We start from the raw sequence: 16681 nt of genomic DNA, 5'->3' as shown, positions 1-16681 counted from the left end.
GCCCCTCCAGATGCCCCGCGGTCAGCAACCCTGCCACCCAGATAAGTCTGGGGGCCATTGCATACCACACATATACCAGTGTGCTGAGCACACTGTCAATTGGTTTAAGCATACAGTTATTCTTGGTTAGATCAAGATACTCATTAGGGAGGCTTGAGGTATAATAATTTGTCCCTTGTTTTGCTATAGGTGCTTGCAGGACTTTGACATTCTTATAATCTCTATGGGTGGAATCTCTATTTCTATGAGCATTTTGTATTTGTGTGGAATTGCATTTTACAGCATCTTTCCCCATTCTGTCTTTCTTACCCCTCTTTTCCCTCTAGTTGCTTTCACTTTGCTTATAGATTTCAAGTTTTCAGCAGGGATCTTTAATCTTTAATTTTAATCTTGAAAAGTGCGGTCAGCCATAATAGAATAATATAACATTAAAAATGCTGAAATATTAAGAAATGGAAATGTTGAATGTTGTATTTATGATTCAACTTGCAAAGCGATAGATTTGAATTTGACTTGCTGAACCATGAAACATTTATAAAGCATGTTTTTATTTTTCCTGAATCACAGACTTGCCACTTGCCCCTACTTTTTATGGACTGTCCATGTTTTAGGAGCACAGAAAGTAGAAAACTTATTATGCAAGTCAGTATTATGCAACGATTGGAGTTTTGGACTAGGATTTGGGAGACCCAGGTTCAAATCACCACTCTGCCATGGAAGCTTGCTGAGTGATCATGGGCCAGTCACATAGTCTCGGACTAACCTGCCTTGCAAGAATGTTGTGAGAATAAACAGAAGGAGAATGATGTAAGCTGCTTTGGTTCCTCATTGGGGAGAAAGGTAGGGTATTAATGAAGTAAACTAATATATCAATTATGAACAGAATGTAGCCATTTTTAATATGGAAGCAGAAATGTCTGCTTGAATAAACTTCAACAGCTTCAAAAAGCAGGTTTTTAGAAGCTTCTGGAGAAAGCTAAGAGCTTCAATAAATGTTTTCTAAAGAAACAAAACTAAATGTTTAGGAAATTCCCGGTTATAGAAATGTAATACAGAGTGTTCTGATTTTGTATTGTCGAAGGCTTTCACGGCTGGAGAACGATGGTTGTTGTGGGTTTTCCGGGCTGTATTGCCGTGGTCTTGGCATTGTAGTTCCTGACGTTTCGCCAGCAGCTGTGGCTGGCATCTTCAGAGGTGTAGCACCAAAAAGACAGAGATCTCTCAGTGTCAGGACACTGATCATGGGCCAGTCAGGACACTGCGAGATCTCTGTCTTTTGGTGCTACACCTCTGAAGATGCCAGCCACAGCTGCTGGCGAAACGTCAGGAACTACAATGCCAAGACCACGGCAATACAGCCCGGAAAACCCACAACAACCATTGTTCTGATTTTGTTAGTAATTTTCACACTGAAAATTGAAATCTGCCTCCAGCTCCATTAGACTAACATCTTGGCCTGTCAAAGGAGAAAATATATAAATAGGAGGCTTCAGGAACATATAGAGGTGTAAATATGCTAGAGCTGGTTCAAGAATAATACATGTTTTGGTATATATTTTTCTCCTTTGTCTGCTTCTGTTCTTCTCCCCCTCTCTCTCCATCATCATCTTAAAAACATAAACCCAAGTAATAATTGTTGTGGAAATTGTCGCTCTGCAACCGGGGACCAGTCCACTAGTTGCTGTTGGTTTATTGCTTGGGTTTGCCTCTTACCGTAGGCATGTAAAGAGTGCAACCTCACTTGATCCTTCCCTAGTACTAAAATGATGTCTCTGCTAAGAATAATGTGCCAGCTGCAAAAAGGTCTTAAGCAAGACTGGAAGTTTTTATTTAAAAAGGCAAAGGAGAATACAAGCAGAGAAACAAGGCACCAGTTCAGGGCCTCATCTCTGCTGAACACTAGAACACTACAGAGATAAAATCAAAAAGAGTGCAGTAGCACCTTTAAGACTAACCAATTTTATTGTAGCATAAGCTTCTGTACCATGCATCTGACGAAGAGAACTTGATTCTCGAAAGCTTATGCTACAATAAAATTGGTTAGTCTTAAAGGTGCTACTGGACTCTTTTTGATTTTGCTACCACAGACTAACACGGCTAACTCCTCTGCAACTACAGAGATAGATACAGAGTACAAAATCGTTAGTTAGACATAACAATAATACAAAACAATTAAGATATCTTTCCCTCCCAATCAAGGATCCTTGAGACCCCCCCCCCCCCCATTGCAGAGAGCAGGGACCAGTGAGGTTCCTATCCTCTAACAAGAGAAGGGTCCCGAGAATCTGGTTTGTCCCTCTTTTATAAGGAGATATCAAAGGCTTGCCTCATTAACATCCTAATCAATTACATTGTCTTTGTTCTTGAAAGACAGTTCCATTGAGGGGTCTTCATGTAAACACCAGTCTACACATCCTTTACCTCTTAAGATACAGAGGAGTTAGCCGTGTTAGTCTGTGGTAGCAAAATCAAAAAGAGTCCAGTAGCACCTTTAAGACTAACCAATTTTATTGTAGCATAAGCTTTCGAGAATCAAGTTCTCTTCATCAGATGCATGATACAGATGCATGATAAGATAGACTGCATCTTTGATATGCATTGTAAATTACAAAGGAATGTTTACACACCACTAGAAGTAGTTTTGGCATATCCTGTTCTTTCCAGAGATAAGCTGTTTGCTGTTTGCCATAGTCCTCATTACCTTTGCTCTTTTGGTGATCTATATGAAAAAGGCCAGAGGACTCAAAAAGGTCCCAAACAATTAACAACTTTTATGGCTTCATCTATTCCCTGTCACAGAGGGTGAGATCTTCCCAGGAAATGCAACTTTATTCTGCAGGGACAGAGCTTTTGGAAGATTTCTTTTCCCCAAACTATAGCTGGTTCTCTATTTCTAACATAGGCCAAAAAGGCCTGGTTCCGACCCACTAAGAAAATTCTGACAACAATAGTTGGCAACAATAGTTAAATACACATTTAGCGTATTTCCACCTCCTGTTGATACAGGAGGCTCCTGCGTTTCTAATGTCGTCTATAATTAGCCTGAATATTGGGCTAATGGAAAGAGAAGCACATTTAACCTATTGCATCAATCAAGATCAACCTGTTGAGAACCAAGTACATAATGCGGCATTCCCCTCCAGTACCATGGCTCTTCTTTCCAGTTCATCACTTACAATGATCATTTGACAACCAGCCTCAGTAGATTCCCAGACAGAGTATGCTGACATTTCTAATGAAACCCCAGGTCCCACTAACACGGACTTTCAAGGTGGCACTAATAAAACAGCTCTCTCATTTCAGGAGAAGCATTCCAAATCCATGAGCCAGTAAAGCCAGCCCCAGCAAACAGTCCTCAAGCATGAGTTTCACCACACAGTGACAGAAAAGCACAGAATGAATGACAACCACAACTGCATTCATGTACTGCTCTTCTAGACAGATTAGTGCGGTTGGGAGTTGCAGTAACAATGAAATATAAGTTTGCAGAGTAGCAAAGTTTGGTTATAGCACAATGGAAATAAGTAGACAGTTCTGTGATTCTAGCTCTATAAAAATACTTTACTACATAATAGGGTAAATTTGGTACATTTGGTAGGAAAAACAACAAACAGTTTCTGACTACATCTTGATAGTCTCAACTAGGTACTAGAGAGATAAAAGTTAGATTGCAAAGAGAAGCAGACTAAGCTTAGACTGCATGGTCTAGTGAAGTAGTAGTAGTGAAGCAGACTGAACAAAGAGTAATAAAACCTTAGTATATGTTGCTAGCTAATTGCCCCCCAATAAACTGGCTCATCCAATAGACAATCCTAGATTCTCTCATTAAGACTAAAGACACCCACTTTCTCTGGCGGCTCTCGAAGCCTAAGTGGTCCTATGCTAACTAGCTATCTGACTAAACAAACAGAACAACAATTTAACTCTTTCATGACTGAGTGTAGGACACTTGCAAAAAGTCCAACAAGTGCCCCACTCAGAGCAGAAGGACAGTGTAATTATTATCCCCACAATCCAGCTGGGGAGCTGGGGCTGAGAGGAGTGGCTTACCCAAGGCCACCTGCGGAGCTCATGGAAGTAGTGGGATTTGACCGAGCAGAATGTTGATTTACAACCTGACCACTTTACCACTATATTACAGCAGAACGGCAATTTAAGTGATAAGATGCAGGATCAAATTGGTTATGGCCTGTTAGAGGAAATACCTGGGCTAACTTTGCCCTTACTTTCCAAGTTTGCCTTCCCACTCATTCATTGGAGTGTGGCATAAAAACACATAGATGCTTTCAGTCAGGTGTGCCCCTTCTGTAAGGTAGAATAAGGAGTGAGTTCTGATGTCTTAGGAAACTTCTGAACAAATATGAATACCTCCACTCCGAGTTCTGCAGAAACAGCTTAGTTTCTATGACCACTGTGATTAAGATTAACTGGGGGCAGGGCTCATTTTGAGGGGGAACGCGCAGGAACGCAGTTCCGGTAGTTCCCCAAAGAGGTCACATGTCAAGTGGCCCCGCCCACCTGACTCTCAGCCATTTGGGGCCCATTTCAGCCTGGATTAGGGCCGAAATGGCCCAGATTGGGCCTCTGACAGGTGGTAGGTCACTCTCCCACTCAACAGCGGCCTGATTCTGACCATTTTGGGCCCCTTTTTGGCTATTTTCAGCCCCTTTTTGCCATTTTGGGCCCAATTTCGGCCCTGAATGGCCAGGATTGGGTCCAAAACAGCCAGGATAGGTGATGCCAGAGGGTGTGGCATATGCAAATCAGTTATGCCAATGACACTTCCAGTGATGGCAAGGGGTGTGGCATATGCTAATGGTTATGCTAATGAGTTATGCTAATGAGTTCATCCAGCTCTTTTCCTATGAAATGATCCCTGACTGGGGGTGATAATCAGGCCTGAAGGACCTATGGGATTAGCCCTGGCTACAGGGCTCCATCTCTTTAAATGTCACAAGAGTGTGATGAACTGGCTAAGTTATGTTTCTCCCAAGAAATGCTGGCTCCCCATACTTAATTGGGAGGCCCTGTTGCTGGTCATGCAGTGGGAGGGGAGTGGAGAAGGCTTGGCTGCCACCACATTGTAGGGCAGCGAGGGCTTCCTGCAGTTTCATCAGAGGCTGCTCGAGCCGCCTAGATTCGAAACAGGAAGAGAGTGGCGGGGATTGGTTTGAGGACCTGGGAGGCGTGCTATCCTTGCAGGTCCATCGCTGCCCCTTATAAGGAAGGTGGGCCCCTGCCCCTTGATACTTGCTTTGTGGCCAGCATCCCACCCAGCCCTCACTTTCGTCACAACTTTTGTGGGAGCAGGCGGTTTTGGGCATTGGGCACCAATCTGTTTGGGGGGAATTGGAGCCTGTGAACTCAGTTTCCCTATTTGTGGATCCCCTTAAGTGGTCTCGGGAGTGTGGCATGGCAGGTGCAAGCCCAGCTCAGGGGCTGTCAGATCTGCCTCACTCCCAGGTGGCAAGTGATCCACACAGGGCTGTACACCCACATGGTATCCCACTGACTGTCATCCCATGGTGTTCCCTCCCTCAGCAGGGGTCTGGGGGACGTGGCGGTCATTGGCTGGTGGGCGAGTCAGCCGATGTTTGGATCAGTACCCTATGCAGTGCCAATGCTCCGTGAACTGTAAATCAATAAAGTTCTGGCCTCTTTTAACTCCATCGTGGTTGTCTGGTGTATTTTGTCACCTTGTCTCCTAGCTCTCCTCCCCCTTTTGGTGCTGGCCTGCAACAAAAAGCCAATGAGAGCTAATGGAATATTGGGGCTCATAGCAGTTGAGATCCATTAGAACAGTTAGAGACAGGAAGATCGAGGTTGCTGAAGGAAACAGCAGAGATAGCTAGCTGCCTCTGACACCTTTTGTATTAGACTGTAACTATCCATTATGATGAAAGTGTTGGGGTTATAAATTCACAGTTTAAGAACAATATATCAATGTGTTTGAATCACTCACTCCTATGTTCATCTTGTAAATAAAAAGGTTTTTTTCTGTTTAAACCATACTTACTGGAAGTCTAATGTCTCAGGGGAAGTAAAGCACACACACCCCAACATTTCTGGCCACAGGCAATATATCTAATAAATTAAACGGTGGCAGTGTATAAGGGAAAGAAATAGCCCTGGGAATTCTGTTGGGTGAGGGGTAGTGAATTGAGGGAATGGGATGCCTTTCTGGTGGAGTCCCTGGGAAGAGGAGAGACAGGACCCAGTGTGGATTTGGGTAAGGGCTCTCTGCCTGATGATTAGGCACTAAACAGATGGTGTAGTGTGATGGCCTGAACTGTATGTGTAGCCCAGAACCTGAAAAGGGAGGTTTAAAGAGCCAGTTTGGTATAGTGGTTAAGAGTGGCAGGAATCTAATCTGGAGAACCAGGTTTGATTCCCCACTCCTCTGCTTGAAGTCAGCTGGGTGACTTTGGGTCAGTCACAGCTCTCCCAGAGCTCTCTCAGCCCCACTCACCTCACAGGATGACTGTTGTGAGGATAATAACACACTTTGTAAACTGCTCTGAGAGGGTGTTAAGTTGTCCTGAAGGGTGGTTTATAAATCAATTTATCACCACCACCATCATCATTAAAGTGGGTGGCAGTGGAACTGGAGGTCACAAATAGCATTATCTATGTGTGTAGGAATGCCATATATAAGCAGCTGCCGTCAGCATCACTGACATGGAAAAGGCACTAGGACCCAATGAGAAATTATGAAGCAAACACAGGTGTGGGAACCCAGCGGCTAGTGAAAAGCTGGAGTGTTGCAAGGAGGGGATGATTTGCAGTGAAAAAGCAGGAGGCAAGTAAGCAGATGACCTTTTCCTCTGCCTGTCACTTCCCCTCTGCATCTCCTTCCGACAGGGAGAACTTCTCCCTCCATTACTTGAAGATTTTTCACAGCAAATCTTATTTTCCTCCTCTTACTATGCTCTGCAGCCAAAAGTTTGGTATTAACCAGGCTCATCCAAACTGTCAATAGTCTAGCTTGGCCCTAAAATCTTGTCTTTTTCGGGGAACAATACAAAGCAACTGAACTCTCTGGAGAGTTGCAATAAATTGCAACAGGTTTTCTTGGGAGGTGGTGGGCTCTCCTTCTTTGGAGGTTTTTAAGCAGAGGCTAGATGGCCATCTGACAGCAATTCTTATTATGTGAACCTAGGCAGATCATGAGAGTGAGGGCAGGAAGGGTTACATCAGTGCTTAGTTCTCATGGCCCCTTCTTACATGCCCAGGGTAAGGCTGACCGCCACCTTGGGGTCAGGTAATAATTTCCCCCAGGCCAGTCTGGCTAGGGATCCTGATGGTGCTTTGCCATCTTCTGGGTGTGTGTGTAGGGTAGGGAGGGAAAGGTATTTGTGAATTTCCTGTATTGTGCAGGGGGTTGGACTAGATGACCCTAGAGGTACCTTCCAACCCTATGATTCTAAGATTTCCTCTGTTAATACCAGCAAAACCAACCATTTTTCTTCAAATCTGCTGTTTAATTCTATGAATGTTTCCTCCATGCCTTCATCATATCTTTTTGATAGAATGACACCAATTTTTTGTTTTAATTGAAACGCAACTATATAAAGCCTCCCATGAGATAGAGAAATAATCTCTACTGTATTGTTTTTATTGATTTATGAAAATCATTCCCCTGCTATACACAGATAAATGGCTCAGCACTTTAACAGAATGGTTAGTGGGAACCACTACTGATTTATTATTCATCCTACTGTTAATTATTTAAAAAAGTAGTCCCAGCAATGAAAAGGTTTCTCTTTAGAAGGATCTGTTGGTCAAACCAATAAAAATCAAATTGCTATTAGCCAATAGAGATGGTGTTGTTCTGACAAAGACTGTCTTTTTCTTTGTACCTGGAATGATGCTGCAAAAATATTTAAATACATTTGTGGATTACTGTTTCTATAATAGTCATATTTTGAGGTTCCTGTGTGTGTGCTTTTTATGCTTTCTGGAAATATATTACAAATAGAGTTTGCTAGGCTAAGTCTGGCAAACAGTGGGAGGGTTGGGGGCAGGGTCATAATGGGGGGCATTGCTGCAGGCAGCATTATATCACTTCTGAGGAAAACCATTGAGTTTTTGGTGATTTAAAGAGCTACCCACTGTTACTTTTGGGGTTTCCCTGGAACTGACATTGTTATACCCACAACACAGCTGTTTTTATTCCCCCTTCCTTCCCTCTGCTACTTGGAGGGAGCTTGGGGCAAGGGATGCCCCACCCTATAGTCTGGACAAATTCATTCATGTAATAATTTCAGTGGCTTGAGTTATTTCTAAGAAAGATGACAGGTTATGTTGTTATATCAAACAGAAAAATGTCTTCACTAGATACGGGACACATATATCTTCTTTAAATTATTACAAACAAGTGGGGGACCCACAAAGACTTGCAGGGGATATCTCATGTTCCCCTCCTGCATCATCTCCTCTTTCCCTTCCCTTCCCTTCCCCCCTCTCTTTTCCTGCTTCCTTTTCTCCTTCCCACCCGCCTTAGTCTGTCCCTCTGTTTTCACCTTTCTCCCTTTCACCTCAGGCAGCCTTTCCCCTATGGCCGAATTGCATGGTGGGGAACCTGTAAGGACTTGTATGAGGTACTTCAATTTTCCCTGTGTCCTCTTCTCCACTCTATTTCCTCTTTCTCTCCTCCTGGCATCTCCCATATGCTCACTTTCCCCTATGCCCTTCTCTCAGTCAAACCCATTAAACAACTTACCTTTTATCTACCCCCCTTTCTTCATCTATATTTATTAATTTACTTCATTTATATACTGCCTTTCTCTACAATGAGGACCCAAAGCAGCTTTCATCATGCTTCTTGCCTCTATATTATCCTGAAAACAACCCTGAGAGGTAGGTTAGGCTGAGAGTGTGACTGGATCAAAGGTACCCAGTGCACTTCCACAGGTTGATTCGAACTTGGGTCTCCCATATCATATTTTAAACCTCTAACTACGCTACACCGGCTTAGGGCAGGGGGAGGGGGCCGCTGTTAAGCAGTAGCAAGCAGCCAGGCCTGGGTGAGTCAGGCAAGTCTTGTGTTATTAAGTCATGTTGTGGTTGTTTCTGGGCCTGGTCCCAATGAGTCCTCTGTCAAAGGACAAAACAGCCCGGGAAAGGGCCCTGTCCCCCCCGCCCTGCTTTTTCTGACAGAAACCAAGCCTGGAATACTGACCTACCTGTAACCTGTTACTTGGTTACTTAGCAACAAGCACTGAGAGCATCTGGTTAAAGCTTTAATCATTTTGGATTTTTTTTAACCCCAATATATTTTTGTTTAGATTTCAGATTTTTCTGCAAATCTGGGGCATTTTTCAGAAATGTAGGAAGATCTGTCTTGTCCATTCATGGCTCCAGTCTCCAGATTAAAGTATACTCAGATCAGGACACTTTGCTATTAGTATATAAGATACTGTGGATAGACATTGTGTGGCTCTGAAGGCTGCTAAAAAGCTTGGCTGTTTTGTATCATAGCAAATCAACAGAGAGATCTGAATGACCAAGATATTACACCAGAGTTTACAAAAGGTTCGCAACCACAGGGGCGGGGGGGGGGGGGCTCTGCTTTGAAACAGGGGAAACCATTTTATTTTTCTAATAGCTGGTGCAGTAAAGGCAACATTCTCCTCTGTGCAAAATTGGCTGCTTTCATTTGAACAACTCAGAAATGTGAGATGTTTTCCACATGGGACAGGCATGCAGAGGTTCCCTATTTCTGCTGCAGCTGCTGGTACAGCACTGTGACAATAGGGAAAGGCATATCACTGCAACGAAAGGAGCTATAAACTTTTTTTTTAAAAAATAAAAGGTCAGAAATCACAGAAAATGATACACGTTGTTATAATTCTATAGCAATAAGACAATATTCATTTGCTGATTAAAAGAAACTGGTGGGAGGAGAGGAAAATGGTCACCACAGAGATAAGGGCAGGGATAATGACTGTCATGTGGGTGGGACTGGGAAAATGTGAACTTTCTTACCCACATAGCAGCCACCCAGGCTTTTCTGTGATCTTTCCCAAAACTTTAGAGGAAAGCATATTTGGGAAATAACAGAGAAAAGCTGGAGAAACCACGAGGCTGCATGGATGTACCTTGATGTTGTGGGGTAGAAGGGAAGCCCCCCCCCCCGCCCACTTCCCAACAGTGCTGAGCCCAAGGCAAATAAGCTGTGAGGAAATGGCCTTACACTGCAGTCCTAAGGAGAGTTACACCCTTATAAACTCACTTAATTCAATGGACTTAGAAGGCTGCATCTCTGTTTAGGATTTCAGTTAGAAACAGAAAAGTACACTGTCTTAAAAAAAATCAGTGGCAAACTTTTATCATTTATGTAAATCATATTTAACAAAAGATGAAGGACAAATTAAATAGTTATCTTTCTGACACATACTTATTGCTTTGAAATAAAGGAATGTTATTAGCTCGGATTCTTTTCATCTGTCATTGAGGCACAAAGAAAGAGGTGAAATACAGTCATTTCTCCAGGCCTCTATTCATTGATGAAAAATATCCAAGTGACTTCTACAAGATTAGAAAGTCCCATTTCCTCTTTTAAGGTCTTTTTTCACAATGTAAGTAAGACCCAATGACATGCAGCCCAGTCTTGCTGGACCACCCACATGGCAGAACTGTGAATAATCCAGGCATAGGGACTAATAAATATGCTATGCTTAAAGGTAAAAGGTACTTAATGTGCAGCACTGCTCTAATTCCCAAATAAGCTATGAGGTGACAAAGAGGGGCCCCTTTTGACCACTGAAGAGCTAGTACTGGGCATTATGGGACCATTATGGGAAAAGGCTACATGGAAGAAGGGGTGTGGTAAGGAGGAAACTGGAAGAGATTAAGCAGAAAAGCTTACAGGCTCCAGCCCATAGGCATTTCCTTCCTCATCAGGGATATTGAGGGCCAAACTACATTTTACACCTTTGAAACAATGCAGGAGAAAAAACTGCCTTGGGAGGGGATCTAGAGTGGGGAAATGGTGATCAGGGACCTCTTGTGGCTTCTGAATAGTTGTCTTCTGGACTACTGTGTCACTGCAAGCAAAAAAAGTGGGAGGAACATCAATTCCATGTTGTTCAATGTTGCATATTGTTTGAACCTGAAAGAAGGCTGAGGAAACAAGAGTCACAATATGGCAGCAGGAAAAAGAAGGTTAGCTGGAGGCCCCCCAAAATGATTCTTCAGTGGGCAATTTGTCTTGTTGCGCTGACAATTTGTTAAACTGTATTTTCCCCAAGCTGCAGCAAATAAGTACATTGAAACACATGCTTTTCACGCACACAATCCTAGCCTTTAATTGAAGAAACTCACAAGGGAGTAAAGAGAACATCTGACACTAGCAGCAGCCTCGTTTTCTGCCCTTTATCTGTGAAGGCGCAAGAGCAAACCTAATTTCAGGAAAGGGAAGCTTCCTTCAGAAATACTCAAGTCTCAACAGCATTGAAGGGCAGAGAAGAGCCTGAGAAATATTGGAGAACGGATATGCAGTCCGGATGCAATGAACAACTCAGTGACTTAAAAGCACTATAGGATTATAGATATGATCTGCCCTTTCCCTTGTTTATTTGGTGCAGGTCATGCAATACTTTCTCCAAATGGAGCCTAGTTAAAATAAATGAGGTTGTCTTTTGTCCCCCTCCTCTCAAACCAAGAAGGAAAAAAAATCAAAGACCTGAAATGCAAAAGGCAGATGCTGCTAACAAGGAAGGAGGTTGCTATGTACTCTTAAATACTTGCCTGGGAAAGTTTTGTCACTCACTTTGTCTTTGTACTTGGCTGCTTTTGGAATGAACATTGGAAAAGTGACAGAAGATAAAATGCTGTCATATGATTTATCACTCTCTTATCTTCATGGTCAAGTGAGCACCGAGCTATTCTTTTAGCTTGCCACTTCTGGAATGGCAAGAATGCAGCCTCCAGGAACATGGCAAACTACTCACAGGGGATTCCGCTACAAGGCATGAGAATCCAGGGAGTAGAGGAACTTCTGCTTTTGACTGGAGCAGGATTAATGGAGGAAGGAAGGGCCTTGCGGCATCCCTGATAATTGTGTGGGGCTCCTTAGAACACTAATTTTTCAAAAACAGGTGGTATGAGAAAACTGCCAGTGTGTTGCAAGAAATAAAGAAAGAGATTAAATAAAAGTCTCCTGTGAGACCAATGCACCATGGCTAGCTCCAGGTTTCTGAGGGCTCTTGAGCAAAATGCCCTCAGTGGGCCCCGTAAATTTTGTAGGGTATGTTTGGATCCCACCAAGGCTACATTCTCACTACATATGTTCTGAGAACAATCTTTTGCACTGGAAACAGATTTTGGAGTAAGACCTTGTTAAGGTCTGTTTACAGAGATGCAACCTACAGTTTAAGAACAATGGAAATATGGTGCCCACTCCCATTACAAACTACAACCAATACTTTATTTTCTTCAGCCATCCTGCACAAACTTCTTTCAGCCCTATAACATATCCCAGCTACCAATTACAAATCTCCCCTCTTCCTAAATAATCTCGGCTCAAAGCTTTAAATGCATTATGGCAGAACTAAACCTTTCATTATAGATTCAGAATATCCTCTCAGGACTGATTCACCCATTACAAAGTCCTCTTGTCTGCCACAAAGACCTTGGCTCACATGTGTGGTGCAGGTATCGTGCTTCCCAGGTGATTGTGGGCCTGATTTGAATGGGAATGCAGTGTGCATGTGGAAAGGGCTTACCTCCCCCGCCCACTCTGGTGCCCTTTTCCTGATCTGGAATGGCCCTGGGGAGACACTACAACAGACACTTCCCAGGGATGTTTCAGGTCTGGAAATTGGGACAAAGGAAAATGAAGCCCCATCTCCCTGTATGTGTTGTAGACCTGATCCAAATCAGACCCACATGTACCCAGGACACGTACAATCCAAAGTCCTTGTGGCTGCCACGAGGACTTGATAATCTATGAACCAACCCTTAACTAATGAATTCTTGACTATTTAATCTTTAGTCCATTTTCCCCACTGAAAACTGCCCCCCTGAAAGTGCTTTTGACACTAATGGGGAAAAAATATGGATAGCCTAAGGGGAGGTATTGTCAGTAAGAAAATGTGGCAAGAGAAAAGAGTTAACATATTCCTTGCCCCCCAAATACCAGTCTCTCATTTTGCAAAAAAAAAGGTTAAAAAGATCATGGAACTACGTGCAATGTATATTTCTGTTCTTAGCTAAACAGAGAAAGCAGAAATTATGAAAACGATTGATCAAGAATCTGAAAATTTTATTCCTTAAAAAAAAAAGAACCTGCAAATTTTGAAAGAAATATGAACACAACTAATTTGTTACTGTTTCTGCATAATGAGAAGTGATTGTACTCAGTGGAGTCCAGAATTATATGCAGGGTGATCTGCTTTGGTGTTTTTTGGCTTGTAAAACAGTGGAAAATATACACATATTGTCTGCATTCAGGCATCATACCAAGCTGCCAACATGGTCCCATCTGTGGATACTTGAATCTGTTGATGAGGGCCATGAAGAGAGAAAGAAGATATTTTTGCAAACTTGGGGAACTTCCAGATTTGTAGAAAATTAGGAAAAGTTAAAGAAAGGGGGGCAGAATTCCACCTAAAATAGAAGTGCTGCCAGCCACAGACTTGCCTCTCCTGCCAGTCTTGTGGGTCCACTTGTTAAACGCCAATCTGCAGCAATGGGCATGAAAGCAGCTTTTCTACTGTGTCAATACACTCCCCTTGCTCCTTCTCCCTTCTTAAGTAGCAAGAACACAAACCCCAGCTGAAAACAAACTCCAGTTCACAGCAACTTCTGAATGCTGGTGTTTGGTGAACTGATTTGCCCCTAGGTAAAACTGGGATTCCAAACCAGGGCTGCAGCACAGCTCATAAGGAGGTCCACTGATCCTGAGATAACCAGGCATCAGCAGAAAAAAGATCAATGTAAGATATCAGAGGACAGAAGAAATACAGGAGCAAAGCACATATGCTACACCCAATGGATCTGTCGTTCTGACTCGACCTGGATAATCCTGTCTCTATACTGGAATTGAAATTCTGTCATCAGAGCCCCACTAAAGTGCAGATAATCAAACCAATTTACTGCAGCTTACTGAGAGCACTGTACCTGTTCTTATCAAATGGCATGCAAAACACACTGAAGCTGTTCTGCGGACTGTGTTTTGTTGCCATCAGATACATTCTAAAATGGAACACCAAAGCCCTAAAAAAACAAGCTTCTCAGCAATCTACCTGAAAAAAATTCATTCTTATGAATGGCACTCTGACTATACACCTTCAGCTCCATGCAAGCCCCACTACAATGAATTGAGTTAGTGCAGCTGCAACGGTTGGTTTCCCCTATGGGAAACTTTTCTGTACCCTAAAGAGAATTTATCTGGTAGAAGAATGCAGCAAAATTACATTGGCTCAGAGTTGCGACTATAAAACCTTATTTGTTTTGTTTCTGATGCTCCCAAGCCACGAGAGCAGCCTCTCACCACTCACACTATGTGTAGACTCAGAAACTTACCGGCACTGACGGTGATAGCTTCAATGAATTGTTCTCTCCAGCTGTTCGTTCCAACCACAAGAGCGAGGTTTGTCTTTTTGATGAGCTTGTCCACAGTGTTCTGCAGGTGGCAAGACAAAAGCACAAGAAAGCTAAGCACATTGTCAGTTCAGAAACTCCGGTTTATGGACAGGGAGCAAGACCCTGGGAAGAGGCGACAGGCTTCAGAATGTGAAATCCAACCCCCAAAGCAGCTGAAATTATCCCTGCTGGGAAATGGAAATTGTTAACCAGTTGCTTGGAGATCATGTCAATTTAGAAGGCCTGAAGACTATGCTAACCATCTTTAAAACTCAACACTACATTGACTGAATTTTTATTGTGTAAAGTATTTCAAAAACTTGCTCTCAGTCTGTAAAAAACAGTGAGGCATTGGTTATAGTGATTCCCTGGATTTTCATTTTGCAGTGGATAATTTAAAAAAAAATGCCATGGAATTCAGATACTAGAGTGCCTGTGATATTTGGAAATGTTTACATTTTATGTAAACAAAAAAACTGTTCACATAAAAGTTGCTTGGTTTTTGTTTTAAAGATCTGAACATGAAAACATGTTGGGTTTCCTCTTACCATTTTATCTTCACAACACCCCTGTAAGCTGGGTTAGGCTGAAACACAACAAATGGCCCAAAATCATCCAGCTAAGCAGAATTTGAACTCAGATCTCCCTCTTCCAACATGCTGATGACTATGTCACATTGGCTCTCAGACTCTCCAAACACTGGTGTTAGGACTAGAACTATACATCTTCTCATGAGGGATAGATTCTATAATGAAGCTGTGACAAGCCCCTTTCAGTTACAGAGCACACACACAGTTGCTATGAAGTTGAGGGAGTGGGGGAAAGAAAATGTGTTTTCTGAAAGATCCTCTCAGAGGCACACTAGCAGCGATAGTCTGATTTCCCAGAATGGACCACCGATAGATGGCAGTAAAGTCAATATGAAAACTCAGTCTCCATATTTTACGAGTGAAGCTGTGAGAGATTTATTCAACAGGGCTGCATGGGGCTGATTGAGAAAGTGGTGATTTGAACCCTTTCCCTCCTGCACTGGTCCCTTGATTTAAATTGCTTTCATTAAAGCTGTCATTATCCCTACTAGGAAAAAAATAAATATACAGTGCTATCCTAAGCAGAGTCACTCCAGTCTAAGCCCATAGACTAGATAACTCTGTTTAGGATTGCATTGATGGATGCCTACATTTTTCACTGTGGGCTGAAACAGTTTCTGGGGTGGTGTGGTGGAGGATTTAGATTGGGAAAACAAGAAGGGGAACTTTCAAACTCTCCACTTCAGAAGCTGCTTTGAAGTAAAGAAATCAATGAGAGTCCTCTTAAAAGTGGCACCGTAGAATGGAGCCAGTGGACAGCTTTCTTTGCCCGTAATACTGATTCTTATCCATTCACTGGAGATCACAAAATAGGGTAAAGTTTCCATGTCTTATTTTCCTAAGTTGATGATAATCTTTTTTACCATTTATATTTATCAAATTTGGCTCTTGAAGTGGCTTCCCAATGTAATCAAAACATAAACAATCGAAGTATCAGCTCAACCCCACCCCTCCTGAGTAGATACAAATGACCTGCCAACATCTTTTCCACACTGTGACACTGAGAGATCTCTGTCTTTTGGTGCTACACCTCTGAAGATGCCAGCCACAGCTGCTGGCGAAACGTCAGGAACTACAAATGCCAAGACCACGGCAATACAGCCCGGAAAACCCACAACAACCATCATTCTCCGGCCGTGAAAGCCTTCGACAATAAATCACTACAAAATATAACATAAAAGAATACAGCACAATACTCAAGGACCACAAATAAAAAATATGTATTATTAGGAATGTAAAAAATATATTATCACTAACACTTCAGTCTAGTCTGTTCATACTCTGTACTAGACATGGGCACGATCTGAATTACGATTTCAACCCCTGCCCCCGATTTTGGCGTTTGAGCCATCGTGACTCAGCTAATTGGTTCTGTCCACTGCAACCGATCCAGCGGTCGGGAGTTTGCTTGTTCGGGACTTGATCGGATGGGTCAGTTTCTGTTTGGAATTGCAGACACTCTGGCACCAGTAATTTATTCCTGGGGCAACGGAGTCAGGGCG

General features: G+C 42.8%; 1 protein-coding gene across 1 annotated transcript in view; it reads right to left on the bottom strand.

Annotated features, from left to right (window-relative positions):
* Positions 1-16681, bottom strand: part of SLC8A1 (solute carrier family 8 member A1) — a 415429-nt gene that overhangs the window by 34043 nt on the left and 364705 nt on the right. The window contains exon 8 of the mRNA XM_054984910.1: positions 14530-14629. Coding sequence (XP_054840885.1) covers positions 14530-14629 — 100 coding nt within the window. The remainder of the gene's footprint in view (positions 1-14529; positions 14630-16681) is intronic.

The sequence above is a fragment of the Eublepharis macularius genome, chromosome 1 (assembly GCF_028583425.1).
Source record: "Eublepharis macularius isolate TG4126 chromosome 1, MPM_Emac_v1.0, whole genome shotgun sequence".
Taxonomy (NCBI): domain Eukaryota; kingdom Metazoa; phylum Chordata; class Lepidosauria; order Squamata; family Eublepharidae; genus Eublepharis; species Eublepharis macularius.
This window is presented reverse-complemented; position numbering and strand designations above follow the sequence as displayed.